The sequence below is a fragment of the Oenanthe melanoleuca genome, chromosome 3 (assembly GCF_029582105.1).
Source record: "Oenanthe melanoleuca isolate GR-GAL-2019-014 chromosome 3, OMel1.0, whole genome shotgun sequence".
Taxonomy (NCBI): Eukaryota; Metazoa; Chordata; class Aves; order Passeriformes; family Muscicapidae; genus Oenanthe; species Oenanthe melanoleuca.
In genome coordinates, this window is record NC_079336.1 from 39188112 (window position 1) to 39215180 (window position 27069).

General features: G+C 35.4%; 1 protein-coding gene across 1 annotated transcript in view; it reads right to left on the bottom strand.

Moving 5' to 3' along the window:
- ASCC3 (activating signal cointegrator 1 complex subunit 3) overlaps nucleotides 1–27069 on the bottom strand; it is a 248206-nt gene that overhangs the window by 11669 nt on the left and 209468 nt on the right. Inside the window, exon 37 of the mRNA XM_056487382.1 lies at nucleotides 9903–10127. Within this exon, the coding sequence (XP_056343357.1) occupies nucleotides 9903–10127 (225 nt within the window). The remainder of the gene's footprint in view (nucleotides 1–9902; nucleotides 10128–27069) is intronic.

Genomic DNA, 27069 nt, shown 5'->3' on the forward strand with positions numbered 1-27069 from the left:
AAAGTGATTTCCATGTAGGATTGTTTTCACCAAAAAGAAAATAAAAATATATTAAAAATCACATTTGAAAGCAGCATCTTTGTGGCCTGCAGATTTATATGTTCAAATGACATTTACTCACATAAGGAGGGAATTGTTCTCAGACTAGAGTCAGTCTTTGAACCTTCAAGGTGAGTTGCTCTTTACCTGATTTCACATTTTAATATATATTGAAGACTATCCATACAGTACAGTCTGTGTTTCTGAACAGTTGTGTGTTGCTGAGACAGTTTGGTGTCTGCCTCCTGTTCTCCAATACATGATTCTTGTTCTTTTCTGCTATTTTGGCAACCTGAAACATCATGTTCCTCAGTGATGATACTGCTGTGCCTATGTGAAGAATAATGGGTGCACAGATATCCTGTATTTTCCATAAGTGACAAGAAGAATACAGTAAGTTTTATTTTTAGTCAACATGAAGCAGTGGTATTTCATAGAATGCTTCTGAAGATACACACATAACACTGTTTATATTTTTTAAATCTATCCCTCTCCCCCCTTTTAAACAGAGGTTTGAAAAGGGAAAAAGAAGAGTGAAGATGTAAGAGAAAGATAAATCTAAAACAAGCTATACTTTGAAATTAACTGGGGGATCCTTTCACATAGAAAATCTCCTAGAAATTGATAGGGGCCTACAGATAGATATCCCGTAGGGAGTAAGGAAAGCCTGTGTGTGTGAGACTCTGTGTTCCACATTGTTATCATGAATCCACATGGCAAATCCTCTTTTCCTCCTTATTTTCTGCTTCTTCACCCATAGAATTTATTCACAGCATCTCTATCTGGATGTGAAATCCAAGACAGTGACATAGTGAAAAAGTCAGAACAATGGTAAAGTTGGCTTGTTTCATCTGCTACCTTGGAAACGTCCACACATTTCATTTTCCTCTAAGTGTAAAACACAGAGATGCTTGAAATTTAAATGGTTACTGAAATTTCTATAAATACTGAAGGTAACAAATTGAGTCATTCCCCTATCTCCAAATGGAACTATAAGCAACCAAAGAATATTATACAAACCACAAAAAAAATCAAAGTATTTAATATTCATGTTATCTGATAAAAAATGTGTTTAGTCTCTCTAGTTTGTTTAGTTGCAACCTGCTTACTTTGTTGTTAAGTCAAAACCAGTATAATTTTATAGAAACTTTTTTTTTAAGCTGTTATTTTGCAAAGTAGTAAATAAATTCTGAGTATCTTACAGCTTGTAAGACTGGAACAGATTAAGAGTATTTTTCTAAATTGGGAAATGGCACAAATTGGTTAACTACATTTCTAGCCTAAGAATTTAAACCAACGCAGGATAATTTTATCACAGAGAAAAACTTAAAAGAAGAGGATAGTGAGTGCAAAAAGTGAAACAGGAAACAATGAAGATTCTTTAACTACAGAAAAAAAGAAATATACTCTTTTTTTTTGATAAACCAACAAATTAATTAATAAAAAAACAAACCCAAACCAACAAAACTCCTCTAAGCCCACCACTTTTTACCCTCAAGTAGAATAAATGGGGTAAATAGATAGAGTCAAGGGAATTATTGGTTGTTATAATAGAAAATATGTTTACCCTCCTCTTTTTTGGGCTTCCTTCTGTGCTTAGGAGAATAAAAGCAGATGCCTATACTGAGATGGGTTTTCATGAAAGGTTCAGGCAATAGCTCTTAAGCCTTCCAAATGTCATACTTGGACAGTTATAAAGTAATAATAGCAATTAGTGACACATCCTTTAAATTTTGTCTGTTACTATCAAAAACAGCTTGGCTTGTGCCAATGTGGGAAGCAATGACCTGTTAACCATGGCAGAGGCAGCACAAAAATGCTGATGATCAACAGCTCACTGATGTAGATGTCAATTGTGGCAAAAAAACTTTCATTCTGATGGCATTTGGAATTGAGTGTCAAAATGTTTTAATCAAAATCTTGCTATTGCAGTCATCATTCCCAGAGTGCATTAAGATGAAACCCTCAGCATCTATGACCAAGTTTTCATTTATTTGCAGGAGCAGCAGCTGCTTATCCTTAGGTACAGGATGATTTAAACTGATTAAACTGCACCTTTCTAACATGAAGCTGAAATTTAACAGTCTTTCTCTTTCCAGCCAAAGTTACTGATGCTTGGAATTTAAATGATGGTTTATAATTCCTAGTTTGAGGGGAAGCAAAGATAGAGGTAGGATGTGGAAGATGTGAGTGTGTGGCACACTCACTGATAGCAAAACATTGCTTTTCTCTGGTGTTAAGCACTCCCTATATATGTACTCAAAATAAATTGGGACACTAAATTGTTCCATAATGAACATACCCACTCACCTCCACTCATTTAGGAGACTTTTCAGGCTACCAAAATATCCTGATTGCTAAATTCTTTATTCTAGAGAATTTTTACAAGGTTTTTATAAACACTGTTTTTGGTATTATTTTCACATCCTTCATTTGAAAGTCAGGTGCTCTGGATGACTGGGTAGGTGGCAAGGGACCAGACTAAAACTAGCAGAATTTCTGATCTACCCAAATTATTTCAATAGCTTTTTCCTTTAAGATAAGCTATTGAAGTGTTAAAAGTGATACAGCTTGTATCTCATTAACAGAGACTGCATACTGCTTAGAATAATTTCTTCTTCTTTTTGAAGTCACCTGTCACGTAACTCTGAATATACTAAGCATATCAACTTAAATCCTGTAAACATAAATGCCAATATTTAGTGGATAAATTATATTTAAGGGAAGTGCAAATGAAGCTATAATGATAACTACTCTGGATACAGAAGCAAGCTAAAGAAATGTAAGAAATGCCTTTCCAGTTGAGAATTACACCTGTAATTCTACTACTCAGCTAGCAATTGAATTCCTACAGTGATGTCATTGGTGGCAATGACTTTGTGGATAGGGGCTGAAACACCAGGTGCACTCAGGGTGAGTTACATGGCTCAAATTTATCTACTCTTAAAAAATTAATTTTATTTTTTGTATCAGTGCTTCACAGACTATGACACTTCCTCTAATGCTTTTATTCATGAATTTGAAGTTTAGTCTAGGACTAAATTTCAGTTACATGTAGGAGTTTAAATCCATAGATCTATCAAAATCATTAGAATTGTGCCTACTTACATCTGTTTAAGACTACAGAATCTGTGTGACAAATATTTATAGATAGTAGACAAAAGGGTATGCATTTTACCTATTTTCCTAAAAACTATGAATTTAGAATAATAATAATTTTTGCACATGCTTCAAATGTAGGAAGCCTTCTACTATGTAAGATTATATTATGAACCACGTGTGACTTGATATTCTGCTAATACAAGTAAAATATTTTTTCAGATGTTAAAGCATGCCATGTACTTTAAGTTTCATGTTTTTATATAAGTCATGACTATGATGCTTCAACTACATATCTCAGAAACAGCAACTGACTTGAAAAGTTGGAATTTATTTGAATAAGTATTACAGAGAGTTCAAGATCACTACCTTTGGTATATATCAGTAAAACAGGTATCTACAGAACCTTTGAAATTCAGAGGTCCAGTCCAAAATTACTTTTTAGAAATGTTTCAATCTGGGGAGGGGGAGGAGTTCTTTGAGATCAATTAAATCACGCTTGCACAGCTGCGTAGTTTCAGCCTACAGACTACCCCCCTCTTGTACTTAATCAGAGATATAGTGAATAAGATGTAATTAATCCTATTCAGGAGACACTCCTTTCATACTGCCCTCTGTATCCTACTTCACTTTTTTTACAAGCATATTCAGTCCCCTCTTCCATATGCTCTGCTACCCCCTACGAGAGACTAATTCTTCCTTCTCCCATCATCATAAAGGTCTCAGTGATGTATGCAAATCACAACCTTCCTAGCTGCTTCGTAACATTCCTATCCCTGTATTCATCCTTTAGCCTCCACAGTAACATTATTAGTATTTTCAGAACCAGGGAAAGGACAAACCATTTACTGTCTACATTTAGTGGAATGCAACCCTTGGGTTCCCACTGATTTCTTTTAAATAGTATTACAGAAATAAAAGCAGCTACAGAATGTGATACCAGCAATGTAAACTTGGTAGGTCATAACTCAACATTCAGAACTCATTGAGTCCCAATAGTCAATTTATTTTCAATTTGGTAATTAATAAATTGATATTCTCTACTGTACCAGTGAACCGTAAAAAGAACAAAATGTTTTTGATAATAATCTCTGCAATAAATCCCAATTTCCTAACATAAATAACGTCTTAAAGCCAGTATTTGTTTCAAATATTACAGAAATCTACCAAAACCATGAAAGATACACAGCATCTTCCTCATAGTAAATCTGCCCTCTTTACAGTTTAAAGCCAGTTTCAAAGTAGGCATGTAATATTTTGTCAATAATCAAAATTTTTAGACTGCATTCACAAGAATCCTTTTCAACAGCAACAGTTATTCCCAGTAACTTTCTCCTGAACTTTTAGCCCCTTAAGGTTAGCATTCAGGAAGCTCAGCTGCTGTCTAACAAACTTAATTAATCAAAAAGTCATTTCCGAGCTGTAACTATGAGTAAAAGTGCTTCAAGTGTGCTAGCAAGTCTACAAGTTAATCAAAATGCTAATGCAGTACAAATTAAAGTTGTGATTAACATTTCACAGTAGCTGCTTAAGTGAATTGATCACACAAATGGGTTAAGCATTACTCATTTCCTCCAGCCCCAACTGGGAAAAGGTTTGTCATGGATGGGGGAGGGATTATGCACAAGCAGCACCAAATCATCATTAAACCATCACCAAGATGCTTCCATACACCAGATCACTGATTATCCACAGCAAGCAAAACTCCAACACTGCCAAGGTAACCCTCCCTTCTCCCACATATATACCCACCCAACACAAGCAGGCAGCATTTCCATCCCAACATGTCCAGGTACTTTCCCTACCAAGTGATCCATTGATGTTTAGTATCTATAAATGAGCACTGCCACACAGTATAAGCACTACAAGATTTTTTTGATTATTCTATTATTTCCACACTCCTAATGTGGAATAATAGCCATACAGGCATGAAAGCAGCCAGTATTTATGTAAAAATTGCAAACATTGTGCTATCACTGTAATATTACTGCATACCCAAAGAATATGTGTAGCAGCTCAAGAGATGTGGCCTCTGCTCTTCACTTGTTTCTGAGTAATCCTCTGCATTCTCAGGTTAATTTGATTCTCTTCCCTTCGTTCAGTAAAGCTGCCCATTTATTTAGAGTTGCCAATGCAACCATTACACAAAAGCTCTTTCCCTGGACACTTCTGGAAAATCTTACTTACACAACTGTAAAATAGCCTTTCCTGTAACTCCCACCACCTACCAGCAAGCAATTGGCACACCTGCACACCAACAGGCAATATACCAGCTCAAACCACTCTTAGGATCTTTAAGAATTTCTCCACTGTATAAGCAAAAAAACCAAAAGATCCCTTGGGACATGGCTCTCCAAGTCAACAGTTTTAGTGGCTGTTATGAACTGAGGAGGTCTGGGGAGCATGAGAAGTGCAGAGCCGTAGGACATTCTCTTTCTTTGAGCCCCAAAATGGCAACATGGGTTCCTTTGCCTTTGCAGAAGTACTTTTGTGTACTACTGCTCCTTCTGAGGAGTCACCACCACCCATCCAGCACAGTCTGCAGTTTAGTACAGGAAGTGCTTCATACATAATCCAGCTCTTAGCTGAACTGGGCAGCGCATTTGTGCAATATTTGACAACTCTGAACTTGTGCCAGAAAGATGATTCTCATAAGAACTACAGCAAAAGTTGCAGTTTAAATGACCTGAAACAACTTCTTTCCCTGTTTTAGAATGGCTAAAGCAGTATTATACACATCATCATCTAGCTAAGGAAACACAGTGCTTAACCCAAAGAGTATTTTTATTCCTGTCAAAATTAGATTCTCCAAAGGAGTAACATGATGGGGAAAGACAGTGCATCAGTGATAGCATTACAGGGCCCTTGTTACAGGGATGGGCACGTTTCCCATGCAGAGTAGTCTTTCTTCTGCAGTTTGGAATCTGTTTTCATGTCCATCTTCCCTCAGTGCCCAGCTACCCTACTGAGATGTGTTTAACACATTCATAGGTAAACACTTCTCAAAGGTTAGGGCTGAGCTCCATGGCAGTTCTACTCCTCGCAGTTTTAAAATATTTTATCAACGATTATACTACAAGTGGAGGCTTGTGGCCAATTCCAATGCAAAGCCAGCAACTGTCACATTATTTCTGAGAAGAGACTGCCCTGCTGAATCTGAGAGTGATGGTATTACTGCCTCAATTATCCATTTCAATTAATGCAAATATAGGCAGTAGTCTTAGAATGGCAGAATAAGAACTGATCGCTGAATACATAGTCACAAAATATAAGGCTTGACAAAGGAAGCAAAAAAGAGAGGTTACATTTAGTTTCATGTATTCTTAAATAAGATAGGAAAAAAGGTGTCCATTATCTTGAAAGCAATGGAGAAATTTTTGATTTTGAGAAGCTACTGGAGTGTTCAGCACCATCTTAATGACAACTCTAGCTTTTCTCAGTAAAAATAACAGAGAGTTCTAGGCTTGAGGAGAATATATTATCTATTGCAACTGTACTAGAGGTATCTGAGGCAAATAAAAATTAAATGAGTTGGCCAAGGTCACACAGGAAGTTGTGGCCTTTTTTTGAGCCATGGGAACCTTCTCTGCTTTATCTGTGAGAGCCTGTCACTGATAACAAACTAGATTTTAACTTGAGGTTTTCAGTGTAGAGCAGGGGCGTTCCTTCAGCCTAGTCAATGCCTCAGTGACCATTCATTACAGAGATGGGAGTGGGAGCAGATAGGAATTCACATTCCAAAGGGTTATATACTGCTATTCCCCATATTTCTGCAGTAAAAGAGTCTGCATTTCGTCTTGGGTATATAAATAGTAAATTTTATCTTGCTATAATGAATTTTACCTATATCTAATAAATTAACCATAGAAAAACTGTAACAGAATATATTTCTTCTATGTTTTTTTATGCTAAAAATTACATTCCTCTATTAAGCCAGCACTGTAACTTTGCAAATTCTGTTAAATGCTAATGACGTCAATATTTCGTCGTAAGTATAAACAAGAGAATTTTAGCGTAGAGCCAAAACTTTTAAGACATCCAAGCAAAAATTATTTAAGGGTTGTTGGGTAATTTTTTATTTAAAGGATAGTGGAATCTTACCTGGAATCCAGCAGCTACATTTACCTATGTAATGCTCTTAACATGGTTTTCTGCTGGTAACAATACTCAGCCTGAAGTCACTAGCAATGAAAAATCCAGAAGACGTTGGAGGAATGGAAGGGAGAATGAAACACATGGCATAGGAAAGGAGCCATGGGAGGGAAGGCTGATTCAGGTGAAAGACACCACAGAAGATTGGAGAAGGTTAATATTCTGTGATGGAAAGAGGCTTGCTTACATATCATGGCTAGAGATGGCAAATCTGCACTGCAGGGGACCTGGGATAAAGGCCTGCTGTATAGCCACAAATAAAAGCTCTTTGAAAGATCTTTTTTCTTGTAACAGAAAAGCAAAGCTGATATGAAAAGTCTGTAATTCACGTTCTCACCAGCAAAAATAACAGTTTATGTTCAGGTCACAATTTGAAGGTTAGCTCTACAACCTCAACACTAAAATAATTTGTAAGTAAGTAAACAAAAATTCAATGTAACTAAAAAACCAATTCCTATCTCACTGCTGTATTTAACATTTGATGATGCAGAATCATGTGTTCACACACAGAGAGAACAGCATCCACTGAATCTGTTCATCAATGGATGCTTCCATGCTTCAGTTCCTTTTCTCATAACTAACATCTTTCTTTCTTTCTACCTCTGCTGACCCAGAGTTCATCAGCAGGTCAGTGCTAAGGAAAAAGGTAACAACCAGTTCTGAAAGTGTAACCCTGTCTATTGCTTAGATTCTGGGAACTTTAACCTCAGTTTGGAAAGCGTGACTAATAAGATGGAACCAATAATCTCCTGAGAGATGTAAACCATGTGCCAGCTTTAAAATACAAAAGTATTTACGTGTTTTTTTCTTTTTAAAGGTTTTTTTTTTTTTTTTTTTTTAAGATCACTGTATACATAACATTATGTAGAAGTTAACTGAAGGTTGGAGTGCCAAGGCATAGCATGGAATGGCATTTTTCTAAACTCTATTTCAGCTTAAAGGAACTGTTGAATATATTGGAATTTTTTTTCTAAGTGATTATTGTTTCTGAAATACATATGATGCAGTAGCTGGATTAAGAAAATACATTTCTTAGCAAAACAGAACAAAATAATTACTGAAAATAGTATTTAATTAAAATTTTCCCCAAATATGTAATTAACTCTTTAATGCTCACTGCACAAACATCTAAATGAACTAAAGTTCATACTAAAGTATTTGATTTTTTTGGAACAAAGGTGAATTTTCTCACATGAGCAAGTGATGCTTTTCTCTGTTAATAACTGAATATATAGCATAGCAGTTTCTACACTTTCAGCACCATGATTTTATTGATTAGAACTATTTGAAACAGACTAGCATCCAAGCACTGCTGGTTGCCAAAATTAGGACTGTGTAGCAGTAACATCTGTGGTGTTATCTGCTTCTCACATTCCCTAATTTCAGTTTTGCTTCATTTGATATTTTAAATATTTTAAGCTTGTTTTCATTAATGTAAGGCTGAGCTTTATCCAGATTGCTGGACTAAATTGCACACAGTATTTTCTCTGTCTAGAGCACTGAGTAATAGCTTCTCATAGAGCAGTTTTACAAACTGCCTGGCTTAACACAATGATGTTTGCAGTTACCATATTGCCAACAGGCTTCAAACAAGTGCAAAGCTTCTGTCTGATAGTTGACAAACAGATCACTGAGGATATTAAAATTTGAGCAAACAAAAACTGTAGGAAGAAAGAAGTACTGGCTCTATTTTACAGATATTGAACTCAGAAACATAAAAAGAGTAGTTTGTTGAAGGCTGCCTGATCTTCAAGGACCTGTGAATGAGTCCTTGTGCAGCTCTGCTAAAGAGAAGAATTTTTCCCAGGAGACTCAGAGGGTTGGTTGTCTCCTGAGACAGCTAGAGCTCACCTTTCCTGCTCTAACTGCAACTGAGCTTTTCAGATATGGCAGCACTTTATCCCAAACTCCAATTGCTGCTTTAAAATTCTTTTGAGGTGGCAGCTGTGCATGCTTGTTACCAGTACTCTCTCTCCATGGTCAGTTTAGTTTCTGTGGGCTGCAACTGCAGAACTGTAAAAATTCACAAGTCTCCAGGGTGAGTTTAAAATCTGCATTTAAAAACATGCTCTTTGACTCTGTGATCATTGGGATACAGAAGATGTATCTTTACACTAGCTAGAGGAGCTTAGGGAAAACCCCCAGATCTCACCCCAAATCAGATTTCAAAACATGTTTTATTTGTGCTTAGGAGTGACTATAGTGCTTTTGGGTGCTAGAAAAGTAGGAGTTCCCAGGGGAGACAGGTTCCTGGGCATCAGCATAACAACCTGCAAGGACCACAGCCATGCCAGAATGACTCTCAAACAACATTCCACAATACAGAGATAGAAAGCTGTTGCAAAGAAAGCAGAGGCCATTATATGGCAATAGATGCCTACAGTTAGAGCACCACTGTCTTTTACTCTAAGTTTGTTTACCTCCAGTTCTGTAAGTGGGAACCATTATGGGTATCCAGTTCCTCCCTAAACAAGGGATTATAATATTGTGTGGTACCAGCTCTGCACAAGATTGCAAGAAATCTTCGGATCCTTCTATATTCAAAATATGACAACACTCTACCAATAAACAGTAAACCAACAAAAGTTATATACTGAAATACATCACGATACCTGGCATATTCTGATTGCTTGGTCCAGCACTGTCTTTGTATCTGTTGCATAATCTGGACAAGGCAGCATGGCATGACTGAAGTGGGCTTGCAGCAAGAGGTGTGTTTTTGTGTGTGAACTGTCAAATGAATGGGGATTGACTTCAATTGGAAGGTGTTTGGCCAGTTCACTGTTCATCTGATCTTCATTGTGTCTCACAGGCAGATCTGTGTATTCATCAGCATTCTTAAAAAAAAAGATTAAAAAAAAAAATCATTGTAATTAACTTTAAAATAACTATTACTGCTTACTGAGGCGTTAAAAGTATATGCATTTAATTTACCACAGTTAGATTTCAAGACAAAAATGGTAGCATTTAAACGTTTAGAAAGTGTACTTATTTATCAAAATCATGTGGGAAAACAATAACTAATATAATATCCTCAAATACTGACACACTTACAGATTTTTGACTTTTTTTCTTTCACATAGCCGATGCTAACATTAGAGAAGAGGAAAATAAATGCAATGAAAGAAACATATTCATTGGATGGATTCAGTAGTAGAAGATGACCCACAGGTATCCTACCTCATTGGCTCACAAAAACATTGTAAGGTTAGCTATAAAGAAGTCAAAAACTCATATTTTCAATTTCAGGTTTTAAGTTTTTCTCTTGGTATTCAAAACCCAATAGCTCTCATATGGTTCTTTTCAAATATTTTTTTCAATATTTTGAGCAGTCAGTGTCTAAGCGACTGATGATGAATGATTAAAACAAAGCAGAATTTTAAATAGGTGGTGAAAACATTCTCTGTGTTCCAGAGTGGGACTAATGCTATTCATGACAAAATGGAATCTGTGTAAGAACTTTCTCACCATTGCAAAAAGAAGCTGCCCACCAACATGCAATCTAAATGCAATTATAAGTAGCAACATCTTAGTGGCTGAGAGGAGTAAGTACAACTGTTTCGGTCTCCCAGGCAGAGATGTTGATTCTCCTGCTCGGGAAATCCACTGTCTTTGAAAAAAAGTTCAACAGAAACATCCTAAGAACTACAATTTAGGCTAAAGAGTCAGTTTTGTGACTTAATTGGCAATTTTTCCCTCCACAAAATCCTCCTGTGCATCCTCTCGTGTGTACATATTGTTTCAAGTGAGAACGATCTTTCTAAATAATAAAACTTGCAAGTAAGGTAAGAGTTTTATAATATGTGATATCTTTTCCATCTGTAATTTAAGAGAGTATATTTCTTTTGTCATAAAATAAAAAGTCATTTGGGGAGCCTGAAGGGCAATGTCTTCAAAACTACAAGGCTTAGCAGAGACCATTAAATTAAAGTGTTCAGGGTTTTATATTCCTCTTAAACTATAGATTCAATATCTTGCATTTTAGTCTTCAATTTTGTCAGACTTCCTGCAAATCCATATTAATGAAATATTCACAACAGTAACCAGTGAAGAGTGAGATAAAGAAAAATGGCAATTTTAGAACATCTAATTGAACTACCTAATTGACTTACAAAGAACCATATCCCCTCATCAATATCCTAAGACATGGAACCTTTTCTGACAATTCCTAAAAGCAGTTAGATAGCTGTTTTTTACCTCCTTGAAAACTGACAGCACGAAATTTTCTATTTGCTTTAATGGTACAAGGAAACTATGTCTAAACTGTGATATCAGTGTAAAAGGAATGGTAACCACTAGACAATTTCAAGTTTGGAAAGAAAATCAGAATGTCATTAATTTATTTCATATCTCAACTGCAGATTAGAAGTGAAGACTGAATAAAGACAACTGCTGCTTAATCCTGGATGTCTCTGCTAGATCTCTTGTGAAAACTATGGTCATTTATTCTCTGAACCTAAGGTCACAATCTTTTTAAGTCCTATAGAAGGCTGCATGTTTGCTTCACTCTTTTTATTTAACTGGCTTCTCTTTCAAAGATATTTTAAAGAATATTTACCAAGGAGATTTTTTACTTAGTTTTCCTATGCAGTTTAAAGTAGTAGAAAGAAGGAGGATCAGCCAAGTCAGTCCAGACCAATTGGTACCCCTGAAAATGCATTTTCCCTAGTTCTTCCCCAGCACATGTTTTATTTACATCCAAAACACTCCTCTTATTTTAAACAACTTGCCTACTTAATTTCCTGTTTGTGATCATTGACTGTAAGTAAGTGAGGTTCATTTTCTTATCTGCATCATGTAGGTAATTAAAGGAAATTGAGAATGGGTAGTGAAGCTTTTATACAACTGAGAATGAAGCTGAATGGAGGGCACTGAGGTCAGCAGAGTCCATTATATTTTTATGTGAGAGGCCGGTATGTCTGCCCTGTCCTTGTTTGCTTAGTGTAGGCTGGACAGACTACTAACTGCAAATCTGTTTCTCTGATTTGCCCAGCTGTCCTTGAATAAAGACATCTTCCATTGCAAAACGTTAAATGACAGTGATTGACAACTTTGTGATGAACTCTGCTTGTAACCCCCTGCTACTGTTTTCAGGTTGCATAAGAAAAGACAGAATAAAGAAACATCCTTTGTAATCACCTCAAATGGGCCCTGCTGTTCACTCAATATTTTTTCATTTTAGTTTTCCTTTTCATTGCAAATCTCAATCTGTTCTGTAAAGGCTGTAGCTTCAAGTATGCCACACAAAATAGAATATATATTGTTTTAGTACATAATTTCTGAACACTATTCTTACTTCCATGGGTGAGGAAACAGATCAAACTACATATCAATCATTAATCTTCGTTCTAAAGTCAAGAAACTTAATACAAGCTTCGTAGTTAAACCACAAAGCACTGCTGTGCATTTTTCACTTTCCCTTTCTCTCCTCTTAAATCAGAGCTGCTGCAGCCTGTGTACAAGTAATAGGTTTACAAGCACCCACATAGTTAAGCATAACTTGGTGTATAGCAGGAGATAACCAGGAATTTAACTACAGGTTCTGCAACTATGCATTTAGTAGTCATGTCACATCTCTCTCTCCTACAATTCTGTGATGGACTTTCCCAATAATGTCTCCTTTTGGGCATTAGAGACTGCTGCATCATTTCAAGGGTGTAGGAGTCATCTCAGACTTACATTTCAACCTGCATGCGATATGGGGTGGTCATATAGGAGACAGTCACTCACACTGCTGCTGAGAAATGTCACACGCAGACCTGCATAAACTCGACACTTACATTTTACAGGGCCAAGGGGCTATTCTGGTAATTGAATTGTGTTTCCTGCATAACAGCAGCCACAGAATCATCTTAAAATGCTGTCTACATCATGCTCCAAATATGCAGCTTACCATCACCCTTTATTTGAACTGTTAGAAGAGTCCTAAAAGGAAACAACTCATACTATTTTAAAATATATCTTTTGCAGTTTTGTGGTACTATCAGGCATTTGAAGAATCAGACCAAACTAAAATTTAAAGAAGGTATCCAACATCATGAGTATTGTGCTTTGCAGAGCCCATAGGGTAAACCCACCCTCCCCCCCGATTTTCTTTCTACCCACAAAAAGTGAAAGTTTGGCTGAAATTACTGATTTATAGTGAGAGCTGAGCTATAAACTTATACCACATTAGATTTTCTTAAATATTTTTCAGCTCGAGCAAATGCATCTTGCCGCTTTGTCCACAGGAGAGAAGAGGATACTTGTGGACCACAGACAGAAATGGAATCAAGGTGAGCTACTAAAGCAAACTTGAATATTTTAAGTTCAGTCATGGGAACAGTAAAACTTAGAAAGTTAATGAGTTCTAGACTTTAAAGAGCAGTTGATTAATTTGTAACAATGAGGGTCTAAACCAAACCAAAAATAGTTTCTCACATTCCAGAGTTGAACCAGTAGTCTTTTCTCTAGCAATGTTATTGAAACGGCCTTAGAATTGACTGTCTGTCTGTATGTTCCTTTCCTTTATATAGATACTGTGAACCTAATCACATTTTCAACTTTAATAAGCTTGCAATATATTTTGCTCTCTTTCAAGCTTCTGATGTCAAAAGAAACAAGGGAAAAGCATTTTTAAAACATTTTGCCATAAAAATAAACAGTTTTAAGCTAAAGCATAAAAAAAATCTTGCAGCAGACTAGTACTGTAATTAAATACTAACATAAAAGATCAGGATCATTTTTAGCTAGTACTGTAATCACATTCTCTTTACCTGAAACTTGATTTAAATTACATCAACTTCTCTAATAGTCTAAGAACATTCTTAAGAACTGCAAAAATCATACATTTGTGAATAGAATGAATAAGCCACAGTAAATAAATGTGGGTGGTTTTTTACAGCTGTTCTGCAATTAACACTAATAATGCATTATGAATTTTAGCTCTCTGCTACCAGAAGTATAGTAGTATGTCAAGTTATTTTCCCAAGTGAAAACAGCATATTTTGATCTTTGGAAAACTATATAGGTGAATATAAGCTCCACAGTAATATTATTATATAATTTGTCTTTTGATCCATTGTACAAAGTGGTGCAGAGTACTCTAGTGCAGCATCAAGGCCTGCCACATTGTGCCACACTGTATAGGAACCAGCTGGAATACAAAATTTGAAGCAATCTGTACTTGTCCTCATTTAGATAATACCTACTTACCCCTAATATAGGATAGAGAAAAGAAGCATGGTCAAAATAGAGAAATAACAAGGACTGATAGTTTGTGAGTAGATAGGTAACATCTGACTTATAACAGATTCACAAACTCTAAATTTTTTCTTTGAGGACACTTGAGCTTCTGTACTTAAAACCATTTGGAATTATTTCCAATTATATATATACACACACATATATATCTTCACTCATATGCTGACAGAAATCTCATTTGATCCTGTTACCTATATCATAAGGAAAATTTAAAAAGTTGGTTAACTAAAGCTCCCAAGCTAATTTTCCTTTGGTCATTATTTTCCCAAGAGAAAAAGACCATGTTACATGACAAAAGAATGGCACAGGCCTATACTACAAACATTATTTAAATTAACCAACATATCTATAGTATATTTTATTGTCACATTTTTGAGTGTGAGTTTGACTTATAAGGAAAGACATTACATTCATACTGATGTATACTGACAGGCAGCTAGAAGATAATCAAGCTTACATTTATATTCAGACAACCAATAAAGGTGAGGAAATGTGCTTTAAAAAAGAGGGAAAAAACCTAAAAAAACAAAAGCAAGCCTAACTTTAAAGTGGTTTTTCAGCTCATACCAAAAAGTAATGTAGATTGAGAAAGAGAATTGGAGAAGAACTTGCTAGAATTACTGCTCTGAAAAGCTTATCCTTGTTAGTGATCCCATTATAAACTCCTATTTTAAGCATTTTATTGGTACCTCCTAAATGTATCTGTTTTAGTCTCAGTTTTATGAGACATAATTTAAACTTCCAATGCTTATGTGGTTTTTTTTCACTCTTAGATATGAAAGATCTATGACAATATTCCATTTAAAAGCCACTTACAAACATATGTAACTAGTTACAAGTTTTAAGAACAAACATGACATGTGTTTTCAAAATTCATATTATAGACTAAAAGGGGAAAAAATCCATTTCTGCCAGTTCACTCTGTTTTACCCATGTAAAAATAAACTTTTAAGACAAACTTTGCAGAAGAAATGCTCCAGACTTTAAGGGCAGGCTGGCGGGCTCTGCTAAACCACAGAGCAGACTGAGGCTTTGTAGAGATGTGAAAAAGTGACCAACATGGTTCAAAAGAAGACTACACTTTTCAGGCAAGATAAAATATATTTGCTGCATGATACTGTCCTTCATCACAGACACATTCACCACAATTTACAAATAAACTCCTTGTCTTCAGATACTGTACAGCACCTCCCCATCAACTGCTCATGTATGTGGCAGTGCCATCAAACTGCATCCAGGTCTTAGAGCCACCTTCTTCCCCGTGGGGGCCTTCCCATGCCTTCCTTTCCAGCACTGGTGCTGGGTTGGTGCACTTTTAAAAATAATAGATTTATTAAAAAAAAACAAACGGTATGAATTCAAAGTGTAACATTCACCCAATTAACTGGGTAAGAGCTAAACAGTGAGGCTGGGCTACTCTGGGCTCTGTCTCTAGATTTAAGACTCAACAGAGCAAACACTGGAAATTTCCAGTTGGACATGAGAAGTTGAAGAGAGAAAGTTGTAAAACCCATCAACGTGCAATTATGCAAATCTATTATGTTTTAAACATTAATTTGTAACTATCATTCACTATTTAAAATGGCCCATTTCTGCCATGGGACCTACATAGTTTATAAGAACATACAAGTTAAAAGTTCGTCCAATTCTTAGTTCCCATTATACTGATCAGAGAAATTAATTATTAATTAATTTATTATTATGTTAATATGCAATACATTAATTGTATTCTCATACTTTTAACTTTAAATAAACAAGTACTTGATTTTTACTTTAAAATAGCTGCATATGATAAGACGCCACAAATTTTACAATTACAGACATCATAAAAAGCACAACCTAGGGCAATGAAACAGTTGAGTGATCACTTAAAAACACCCTAAAGGGTTTAGATTTCACAAGTTCACCTCTTACTTAAAACATCCAAACTACAAACTACTGATGACATTCCTGATGACCAGGGGTCAGGAGTCTGAAAGACCTTTGCCACTGCTCACAGAGCAATAGGAGGTCAGCAATATTAGCTACCAGTAGCAGAGAGTGACCTGGCAGATCTGGGAACTTCTAAACTACAAAGTTAAATTACAGACCTCTGCCTTAGCATGGAGCTGATAAAAGAATATGCAAGCATGCTAGCATACAGGAGGGGGAGGATTATTATAAAGTAACAATGATTTGACATGGGGAAGAAGTTCTTAGGATTTCTATACTAACTTCAAAGTTGATTTTCCTTTTTTTTCCTCTAGTTTCTTAAGCATATTGGAGAAGCTGAGTTTCTGTGTAGGGGGAAGATACAGTAATAGATAATACAATCACTGTAATTATCTTACTAAATGTTAAGAAATATGCTTCTAGAACCATTCTACTTCAGGAAATTTTCCTATTTAAGTTACATATGTTACTGAAACATTACAACAAGGAATGAATTCATCATTTTAAGTCCTACCTCCCATATAACATATTCCATAAACATTATAATCACAGTCATAATTCACTGCTACTTTTTCTGGTCAGTCCTAATAAAACAAGTTCTAAAAATACATTTACCCTGGATGTGTAGGTACTTTCATAATGTTAAGCCTGTACAACTTTCATAGATGTGGCTTTAGTTTGCTCTTTTAAGTCAAATTATTGCTTATAAGTATTCCTATAATACTTGCACAATTTAAGAAAAAATAAATGTGAAAGAAGACTGAATTCGGAAAAAAATAAGAGCAAACATCTGTACCCACTACACATTATTCACCTAGAATAAGATACTTTGACCACAGCAAATAAACATAAATGGAATGGTACAAATTCAATTTATAAAGTGAATTTTCATAATGTGAGAGAATTACTACATTTTATTGCTGTAAATGGTATATTAGAGTTTTTGCCTCTCCAAAATGCCTTACTTTTCTGATTACTTCTCATGAGAATGCTTTGAACCTGCACATTTTGAATGTGTGATCATTGCTCCACTTTTTTAATCTTAAAACCTAGATAGGGCAGTGACCCACAGCTTACTTTCCCTGTATTCTCAAGTAATATTATAGAAAAGATTTAGAATTGGTTTTGGCTGTACTGAAACTAATTGTATTGCACCTACAGAAAAAGCTTTTCAATGCATGATCTCAGTAATCTGCTAAGATGAAACTGGGAAAATCTCTCTGAGGATACATTCAAAAGTCTCACAGTCATGAGAGCTCAACTTCAGTCTCATGTGGATGTCTGTCTGCATTTTGAAACCGAGCTTGGCTGAATCAGCTGGCCCAACTACTGACTGAGATGATGATAGCAATAAAAACTGGAATAGCAAATCCTGGCACACAGCTTTCCCTGGGAAAGTGATCAGTCATTTTCCATCTTTGGCTTTGATCCTCCATTGGGATCTTTCAGTGCAGAGCCCAGACCCAGGGAAGAAGTTAACAGATCCTGCATTAAGTTAATGCCACTCTGCATGGAGACAGGAGTAAGCATTACTAATGCTTTATGTGAAACTGGGCCCCTACCTACTGTATATGTTAATGGCAAGCTGTAAAAGCTCTGTGTGCTGAAAAACAGATTTCAAATCTGCTGACCTGTGGCAGGTCCCCTAGTGGGGAGCCACAAATGCACGGTGCTGCATTTTTGTACTGGATTAAATTCTGGATCTAGACTACTATGTGACCAGAGACAAAAGGGAGTAAGAAGTTCACAGGCGTGAATACCTGTCATCATGTGGTGAAATGAGTAGCAGCCTGTGCTCAAGAGAGGCTCAAGCCCAGAATATCAGAAGAACAATACAAACTGGCAGAAATATATGGGAAACTTGGAAGGTGCCTACATGCACAATGTCCTTTCAGCGAGCCAATGCTACTGGTCTCACTCTGAGCACTTTTAAATGAAAATAGTTTAATATAATAATAAAAACCCACAACTCTAAGAGGAAATGACAGCTGTTGCAAGTAAATTTCAATAAGGGTAGTTCCCTGCTGATAAAAACTGGCACATCTCCATTCATTTCAGTGTAACTATGTGGATTAACATTGCCTGAAAATCTAACCCAATGTTTTGAACAACTCAAGAGCTACAAGGAAATACATAGATGGAAGACACTGGTAATTACTATGGTGAGAAAGAAGAGTAATTACTGAAGAAAAAAAAAGTCAGTAAAGGAAAAATATGTGAAGTCTATTATACAAATAGACATCTTGTGTGTTTTGGGATGCTTGATTTGAGTTATATCAACGTTTTTGTTACAAATGACAACAGGTCTGATACCAAGAATAACAAGGGAAAAATGCCCTTGTACCACAATGGACCTTAACAGGACATGCCATTACCTAAATAGGATGCACCATGCATCACTAAGGCAAATCTAACTCTCTTTCAATGGCAGCTGGTAATTTTTCTTGGTGGTTGTCATAAATTTGTGAGAACACTGCAAACTCAGAGTTCCTACACAAACATATACCATGTCTTGCCTGCATGTAAATAAAGACATTAATCTAAATTACACTGTAAGATCTATATTAAAAAAAATGGAATGATAGCTGATGATTAAGAGTTGAAGATATTTTGCCTCAGGCATAAAGTTTTAAGAACTTCTTTTAAAAGACAAAGAAAACAGAGATTTTCAGGACCAGATGTCTAGGAAGATCCCATTTGGATTTGAGCTACTTAAATTTGCAATCATGTATTTATACATCTAACAGAGCTTCTGTTTCCCCTAGAATCTGAAAATTAACTAGCTTTGTAGCATCTTCCTTGATCTGCCACCCGTGCCCTGAGGATTAGAGACTCCACCTGAGCTTGTTTTACAAGCATAACAGAAAAAATTAATCTCTGCTGGCAGCGATCCCACTGGGATACTGATGAATAATGATATCCCTCTCTTGCTGCCCTCTCAGTCCACTAGAAAAGCCACTCTAACCCAGCAACGTGGAAACTGCTGAAACCATTCCAGCTGTGGATTAGCAGGCAGTCAAGCATCCATCTGTTCTGTGTGAATCAAGAGAAAGCAAACATGCATTCTTATAGCTAAAGAAGTATTAAAAATTAGCATCTTATATGACTGCATATAGTAAATATTAAGACAATCATATATAAAAGAAAAAATAATCTATTATCTACACCTCATGTTTTCAACTGCTTGATGCCTTAAGCAAATGATAAACCAGTTGAAATTAATCTCCTTAACCTACAAAATACCGTGCATTCAATGATTTAATATGTTTAAAATAAAATTTCCTAATACTGTATGCATCAGTTTGTAAGCAAGCATGGTGACATCCTGCCAGGAGAAACTCTTAAGAGGGCTGTTGTGAGAGGAATTTTAGCCATTTTCTCACCCCATAAGATGAGAGGAATAGACTTGAGATATTTTCTCTTTTTGAAAATGTGTAGTTTGAGTAATCTCTGCTGGCTTGCTGTTCTTTTCCACAAACAGAAAGGAAAGGCGGTGGAAGTGGAAATTGGAATGTGGGCAACCCAATCAAATTGGTGATGTCTGATTTGACTCTTCCATGGGAAGAGGACAGTGTCCTACTATAAATTAAGGAAAGCTGAATTTGAGCATTACCCCAGAAAAAAATATTTCTAAAAGTGCATACTTTGACAGTTTTCCCATACATCAATTCTAATACTTTGCTTGATGCCTGGCTTACACTTATTATGTTGCAGAGGTGAAGAAACTGTGAAACTTTGTTCTCTAAAAGCAACCTTCCTATCATACAAGAAATTTCCAAATATATATACAATTTTTTCAAATGCATTCAATTTTTTTCAAATGCTAAGGCCATCTGGTAGCAAAAATCCCTCTGCAATTTCTTCTAACATTACAGGTAGCCTACCTAAGTAGCTGTGAAATTAAACATCTTGTAAATATTAGGCAATAGGAGAGGCCTATTTCTTAAATATTTCTAAATAGGAGAGCTCGATTTCCTACACGTTCATCTCTGATAATACAAAACATCAACATTTAAAGTAAAATTCAATTTCTGAAGCTAGACAGGCCCCCATCAGGAAAGAAAAAAAAAAAAAAAAAAAAAGAAAATGAGACAAAGAAAGAATCTAAATGCAAATAGGAAAATAGAAGTGTCAGATACTTCATTAATGACTGATCAGTAATCCTCTTACGCTCTTTTTTTTTTTTAACTATTATGCTAAAGGAACATTATGTGCTGGATATTAATCTTGTATGATGTAATCCTTTCAGCCAAACCAATCCTTATCCTGAAGTTTCTGTTCCAACCAGAGAACGATCTACAATGTCATCCTCTTTCTTAACAGTTTTGCAAGCAATATCTTGTATGCTGACAGAGACGAGTATTTTTGTGCCTTTAAACAGCAGTCTGTATGGCCCAGTTGGTGTCACTAAGTGAATTGTATTCTATGAAAAGAAAGTCATCAATATGATTGTTAACTGTTATAACCTGTAGTACAACTGAGAAAATCTATCAAAGGCAAAGCCAGTAAGATAAAAGAACTGCAGGGTGCAGAAGATCTAAATTTGCTTATCCTGCTTCAATTACAAATTGGGAGGAATAAAGCAGGTAGAACTTGAACTGACTTGCTAAAGACAAACTAAGCCTGTAAGACTTCCTGCTGGAGCATTTGGGACATGAAAACACACAGCAGCCTTACAGATTATAAAACATTCAGCTTTACCATAATAATGATGCTGTTGAGAACCTGAGTTCTGTTTCAAGAAACACAAACATTATTTCAACAAATATATTGTATATTTGAAAATATACAGCCATATGACATGACTGCTGAAAAAAGCCATTTAATTTCCTGTATGAATGCTTTGCCAAGAAGTGGCTGCATGTGCACAACTGTGCATAATTTGAAATCTTGAATGATGGTGGCTACAATTCTAACTGCCAAGCAGCAAGTAAAAGGTGTTTGTGCTAAAATAGACAAACAAATAAGTGGTCCATGGTTGAACTGCATGCAGCTTTGAGCACTCAGCTATACCAAGCTTGCTATCACTGAACTTGCTTCCACCAGGGGCAAACACTGATTTGCCACAGATGGCAGCCAATGCTCACCTTTGCAAGTACCAGACCAGGGCAGTACCTCTCTCTGCCTGGTTCTCAGAATACTTTCCACTGATATACATGACTCTTTTGCTGCTATAACTGCATCCTGCTAAAGGAATTTAGTTCCTCATTTTTCTGGCAAATGGTTACTAAAGCAGGCGTTTAAAATTGGCACATAGCCTGAGGCTACTTCTTTCTACTACCACAGCTATATACACTTCCAAAAGTTTTTCTCTTGGATGTTGCACTGCAATCAAAGCAAATTAAAGAAAAACAACTTAAAAAACCTCCTATATCCAAGATAACAGTTCTTGTTTTATGGCCTTTGTCGTGGCAAATGTTTGTCAGAAACATTTAGCTACAACTTCAAAATACATTTTAATTTAGCTTTTTTGAGTATTGATTCAGTTGGTGGGGTGGTTTTTATTTATTTATTTATTTATTTATTTTTAAACTGTCCTATAATGACAGAAATTAAATAAGATTAGATGGGGAAAAAAGGAGACCTGTAAATTGGAGGTTAGAAATTCATGCATACTGGAGATGGAAAGGATTTGTATTTTCTGGTTTTGACTGTAATTCTTTCTTATTGATGCCATAAAAATGGAAGACTTATGCTATGTTGAGTTAGCTGTCACTGGTGGGCATTGTTACCTTGATTTACTAATGGACTGTGCTTTCCTGGAAAGGCAGCCAGCATATTATGCCTTCAAACTAAAATTCAAGCCATCATTTGAAAAAGAAGACAGGAAACAGTTGGGCCATGATGTTAGAAAAAAATTACTATATTCAAGTACTACAGCAACATTAAAAACTGCTCCATCTACTGGGACTAGAGAAAAATCAAGCCTAATTAAATGTGTGAGTATCCACAGAAGTACTTTTTCTGCTAAGTACAAGATATTTTTTAATATACTGGACATAGATGACAAAATTTGGATGCTATTATAAGGCACTGTAGCTTTTTTTTTTTTTATTTTCATGAACTCAAACATAATTTTCAAATTTAAATTATTAAACACATTGTGATACCATCTAGATGATTCAAGTGGGAACTGAAGCACAAATGTTTTAACATGTTAAAATCCAGAGAATATGGATTATACAAAAAATAAGTAAATTATCCTGGAAATGCCTGTGTTTAGGATGAAATTTATGCATTGAACAGTCCTTGGCACAGATTTATTGTAAAGAAAGGGTTTAATTGTAAGAGGTAACAGTTTTCTTCTGTTAAAATATAAAAAATATTTCTTCAATTTCTAAAATATGAATAATGTCTGAGGCCACAGCCCTGATGTTCATATTGTTGAGACTGTACTATAGATGTGAAATCAGATATGGAAGTTCTTTAAAGGCTTTTATGCCTGGAAGAAAATCAAAGTAGCACCTTTATTTTCTTCTAAATTAAATGAAAAAGTAATTTTGCACTAACTGTAAACACTGACTTAGGAAGAGTGATCTGACTTTTTTCTTAAATGACTAAAGAACAGAGACCCAGTTTTATATAATATCTTAAAAATTCCTAAAATCAATGATTCTGCCATGGCTTGCAGGGAAAATATTAAATGAAACAGATCACAGTAGCTTCTATTTTTGACAGTATTTTTGTAAGGCATTAATTTCTCCTTCCCTGGTGATTAACTGGAGACCTGTTGAAAAGCTGGTTTATCACTGAGTCAAAAACCTTTGTGGCCCCTTCATGGGAGACCAAATCAGCAACAGAATCCCCATATAGAAATAAAATTATTTTAGACTGAGAGTGTAAATACTCACAAAGAATTGCGTATTTTCCTGGAATTGTGAGCAATGATGAAGAGGAAATAAAGCTACAGGTTAATTGAGTTATCTAGGTTCTCAATACCTACCAGGTAATGAAAGACAGATAAAGCATTAATAACTCTACTCATTTGCTATCTATGTATCTTGAATGGACAGAACCTGTTTCATGAACCTCCTCCTTATACCTTCCAAGTCTGTGACTCCAACAAGGACAGATTTTCTGCTCAGTTCCAAATTACTTAGTCTAATATAAGCCAGTGTCACCAAATCAATTTTTAGAAAGAAATACAGGGAAGAGTCATGTGGATATCAAACTTCTATGTCCATGTTTGTATCACAGAAAGACAGACACGTATGTCCCACTATAACAAAAATACCACATCCTCTCTCTATGCTTGCTTTTCTAAGAAGAAAAACCCTTTCTCTTTTTAACAATTTACATGAAAACAGCAGTAGACACATAAAAATCAACCAGTTCTCTTTTGCAGGCTGAATTAAAAAAAAAAAAAAAAAAAAAAAAAATCATGGACAACATAGAGATAAAACAAGGGATGAAATATGGGAATGATGTTCTCCCCTTCACTGTCTGTTATGGACAGGTAGGACAAATTTCTTGCTCTGTAAATAGGAATATTAACCAGATAACAAGATAAGTTAAAAATCACCAACAATCATGAAACTAGGGGATCTAGGTGTCACAGCCCTGATCAATCAGAACGACAGTCTTTCCTTCCTCAAGGTACAATAAATCACTATTTGATTTTAAAAACATTTGTGCAGAAAAAGACAAGAATTACCCTAAAGTATCTATCATTGTTTTTCACCTAGATCTCTTTTTTAATCTCTGCACCTAACTATCAGAATTAAAGGAAAAAGTCTTTAGGCACCTCAGGGAAATCCAGCTTGTCAGTAATAATTCATGAACACTTTCTCATCAATAATACTTAATGCAAGAAGCACCATAACTCAACAGTGATTAAGCTCATTTGGATTACTACTGTCTGAGTACGGTTAGGAAAGGTTTAAAGAAAGCTCTATGGAAAAACATCAAACATTTTCTCTCAGAAAAAAAATTACCAGTCCACTAGCATAAGCCAGTGACAAAAATAACTGAATGTGAAGTTCCACCTGCTAGCTGCAAACCCAAGACAGCTCAAACATCTCAGGTACAGATTTATTGAGAGGAGCAGGGAAGCCATGAGAGGATTTTCACCCACCTATTTGAATCACATATTACTGTATATTTCTAACATGACTGTTGGGATGTCCCCATGTGCAATCCTCTGTTCATATTATGAATACTTAACCCCTACACAAGACAGGGAAAAAAACCCAAAACATTTGATCTTGTAAAATGCTGGCAAAATGAAAAGGTAAAATAAAAACAGAGAAAAGAACAGATACTGGAGAAGACTAGGAGTGGTCTTCCACTAAGTGAAAACAAATCTTGCTATTATGTGACTTGTTTGAGAGATCCACCACACCAGAAACTAGATGACTCACAACTACTTTTTCACGTGAGTTGTAAAGATTCCTTGATAATTCACTGGTGATCAATCCTGAATCAGCCTGCATGAATATCAATCTGAAAATCAAAATCCCTTAATCAAACTCATCTTCAACACCACACAATCCTAAATTTCTGAATTCTTGAACAAAATCTTGCTTTTTTCCACAATTTGTTTTTTTTCCTCTCCAAGTTCCTTATATACTTGATATATATATCCCATTCGAAAAATCAAAATTGAGATTTTTTTTTTTTCAAATTGTTCAAGTCTGCCTTCCTTATAGAGATCAGAAACTTGTAAATACCTAAAGGTTTGCAAGCTTAGGTAAAACTTCATCAAATAAATGCTACATCTATGAAGTCCTGCAACTGCATGAGATATGCTTGGATGGTTATTCTTAAAAAACACAGTCCAAAATTTGAAACTTTAAAACAGAGTGATCAGCAGAATAATTAGAATTATAATTATTTTTGTAATGGTAACAGGCCTTTTTGTACTATAGCTACAGCTTTCAGTTTCAGCATCATTAAGAGATTCTTCAAATTACTTTTTAAACATCCTTTTCCCTCAGGATTTTCACTTATACCTAATTAGACTACTTACCCCATGCCATGTAATTCCCTATTGCCAAAACTGCTAAATGCTTCAATAAGAAGAAGGAGGGCAACAGTGGAGTGAGGCAGATGTAATGTCATTGGTTAACAATAGAGGTGTGAAGCAACTGCTGTAATTATAAAACTCATTAATGCACAGTGTTTAGGGGGGAAAAAAATCCTTGGCAATAACTGTTGAAATGGCACTTCTTTTCAACACTACATCAGATTGAAAAAATCTTTTCTTTTACACCTTCAACAAGACAGAATAGTAGTTCCACTAGTAATTTTGAGAATCAACATCCACATAAAAAGCAAGCAAGAACCATAAGCTCTAATGGCATCCAGCACTCGTAAATCCTTTTCATCTTTAAATCTGATACATATGGTGCATTTTGATTCCCAACCAATTTTATTTTTAGTATCATTCCTCTTGAGATTGCAAATGGATAACTTACAAAACTGTATTATCAGGAAAAGAAAAATTAGAAAAATTAAAGCAATATTAATGAACTTAAAATTTTACAATCTCTACCCAACTAAGTTTCATCTACAATAGAAATATTTGCCATTTACTTTTGCAATTCATGAATGCACACAGTTCAAATAGGCAAATTCAAACAGGCAGCACTAAGTTCTTCCATCATTCTTCTTCCATATCCCACTCATTGGCTAAGGCAGTGTTATGAATTGCCAACTCTGCTAATATTCTCAAACTTTCCTTACCCAAATCTGTCTGAAAAAAAAAATCCCGACACTTCTAGGTGCAGAAAATTTTCACTAGAGAGGAGATTTTAAAGAGATAGCAGCTGGAATAAAGCACTCTTCTTGAATACTCAACATTGTATTATTTAACTTCTGTTCACATGTGGTATTTCATCACAAAATTTCAGTTATTTTACGCACAGCATATCTAGGTATTGTGGATGACTATAATTTTAAATTCATCTGAATACACTGAATTTCATTTCACGTAATTGCAATGTTTTTTGACAGCAGAACAACAGACACTGCAGGGTCAGTGATAGCAATTCCCCTATTTAGGCTGTCTAACAGTTTCCATTACAAAAGATTATTGTGGCTTTTATTTCTGAGCTGTAACACTCTGAATGCTTGCAGCAGGTGCTTTAAATTTATCAGGAAGAAAAGTCTCTACTAGAAAAGTGGTTTTCCTAGTGTCATAAAATGCTGATAGGGTTTTCCTGAGTTGCAAACTGTTGAATAGCACTATTTTAACTTTTCTTCCTGTATTTCTCCTCAGAGAAGTTTTGGTAACATACCAAAACAGTAATTAATACAAAAGTAAGACACATAAATACTGTAAGATGAGACTTTAAATTTTGAAGCCTACACTTAGAAATCAGAATATTACTGAATTTGGGCCACTTATATAATGTATTTAATTTAACAGAGACTATAATCGTATAGGGGTAGAAATAAGTTTTCCTGGATAATATTCAGGCACTCCCTGTTTTGAAATATATTTGTAAAAGTAGAGTTACACCATGTTGAAAAAGAAAAATCTGTAGTTATAACTATGTAAGTACTCAAAAAGGAAAATGGAGCAAACCCTGATTCTTTTATGGTAAGACTGTAATACTAACACAGCTCATCACACATTGTGTCTTTGGTTTGCACTTCTCTGTA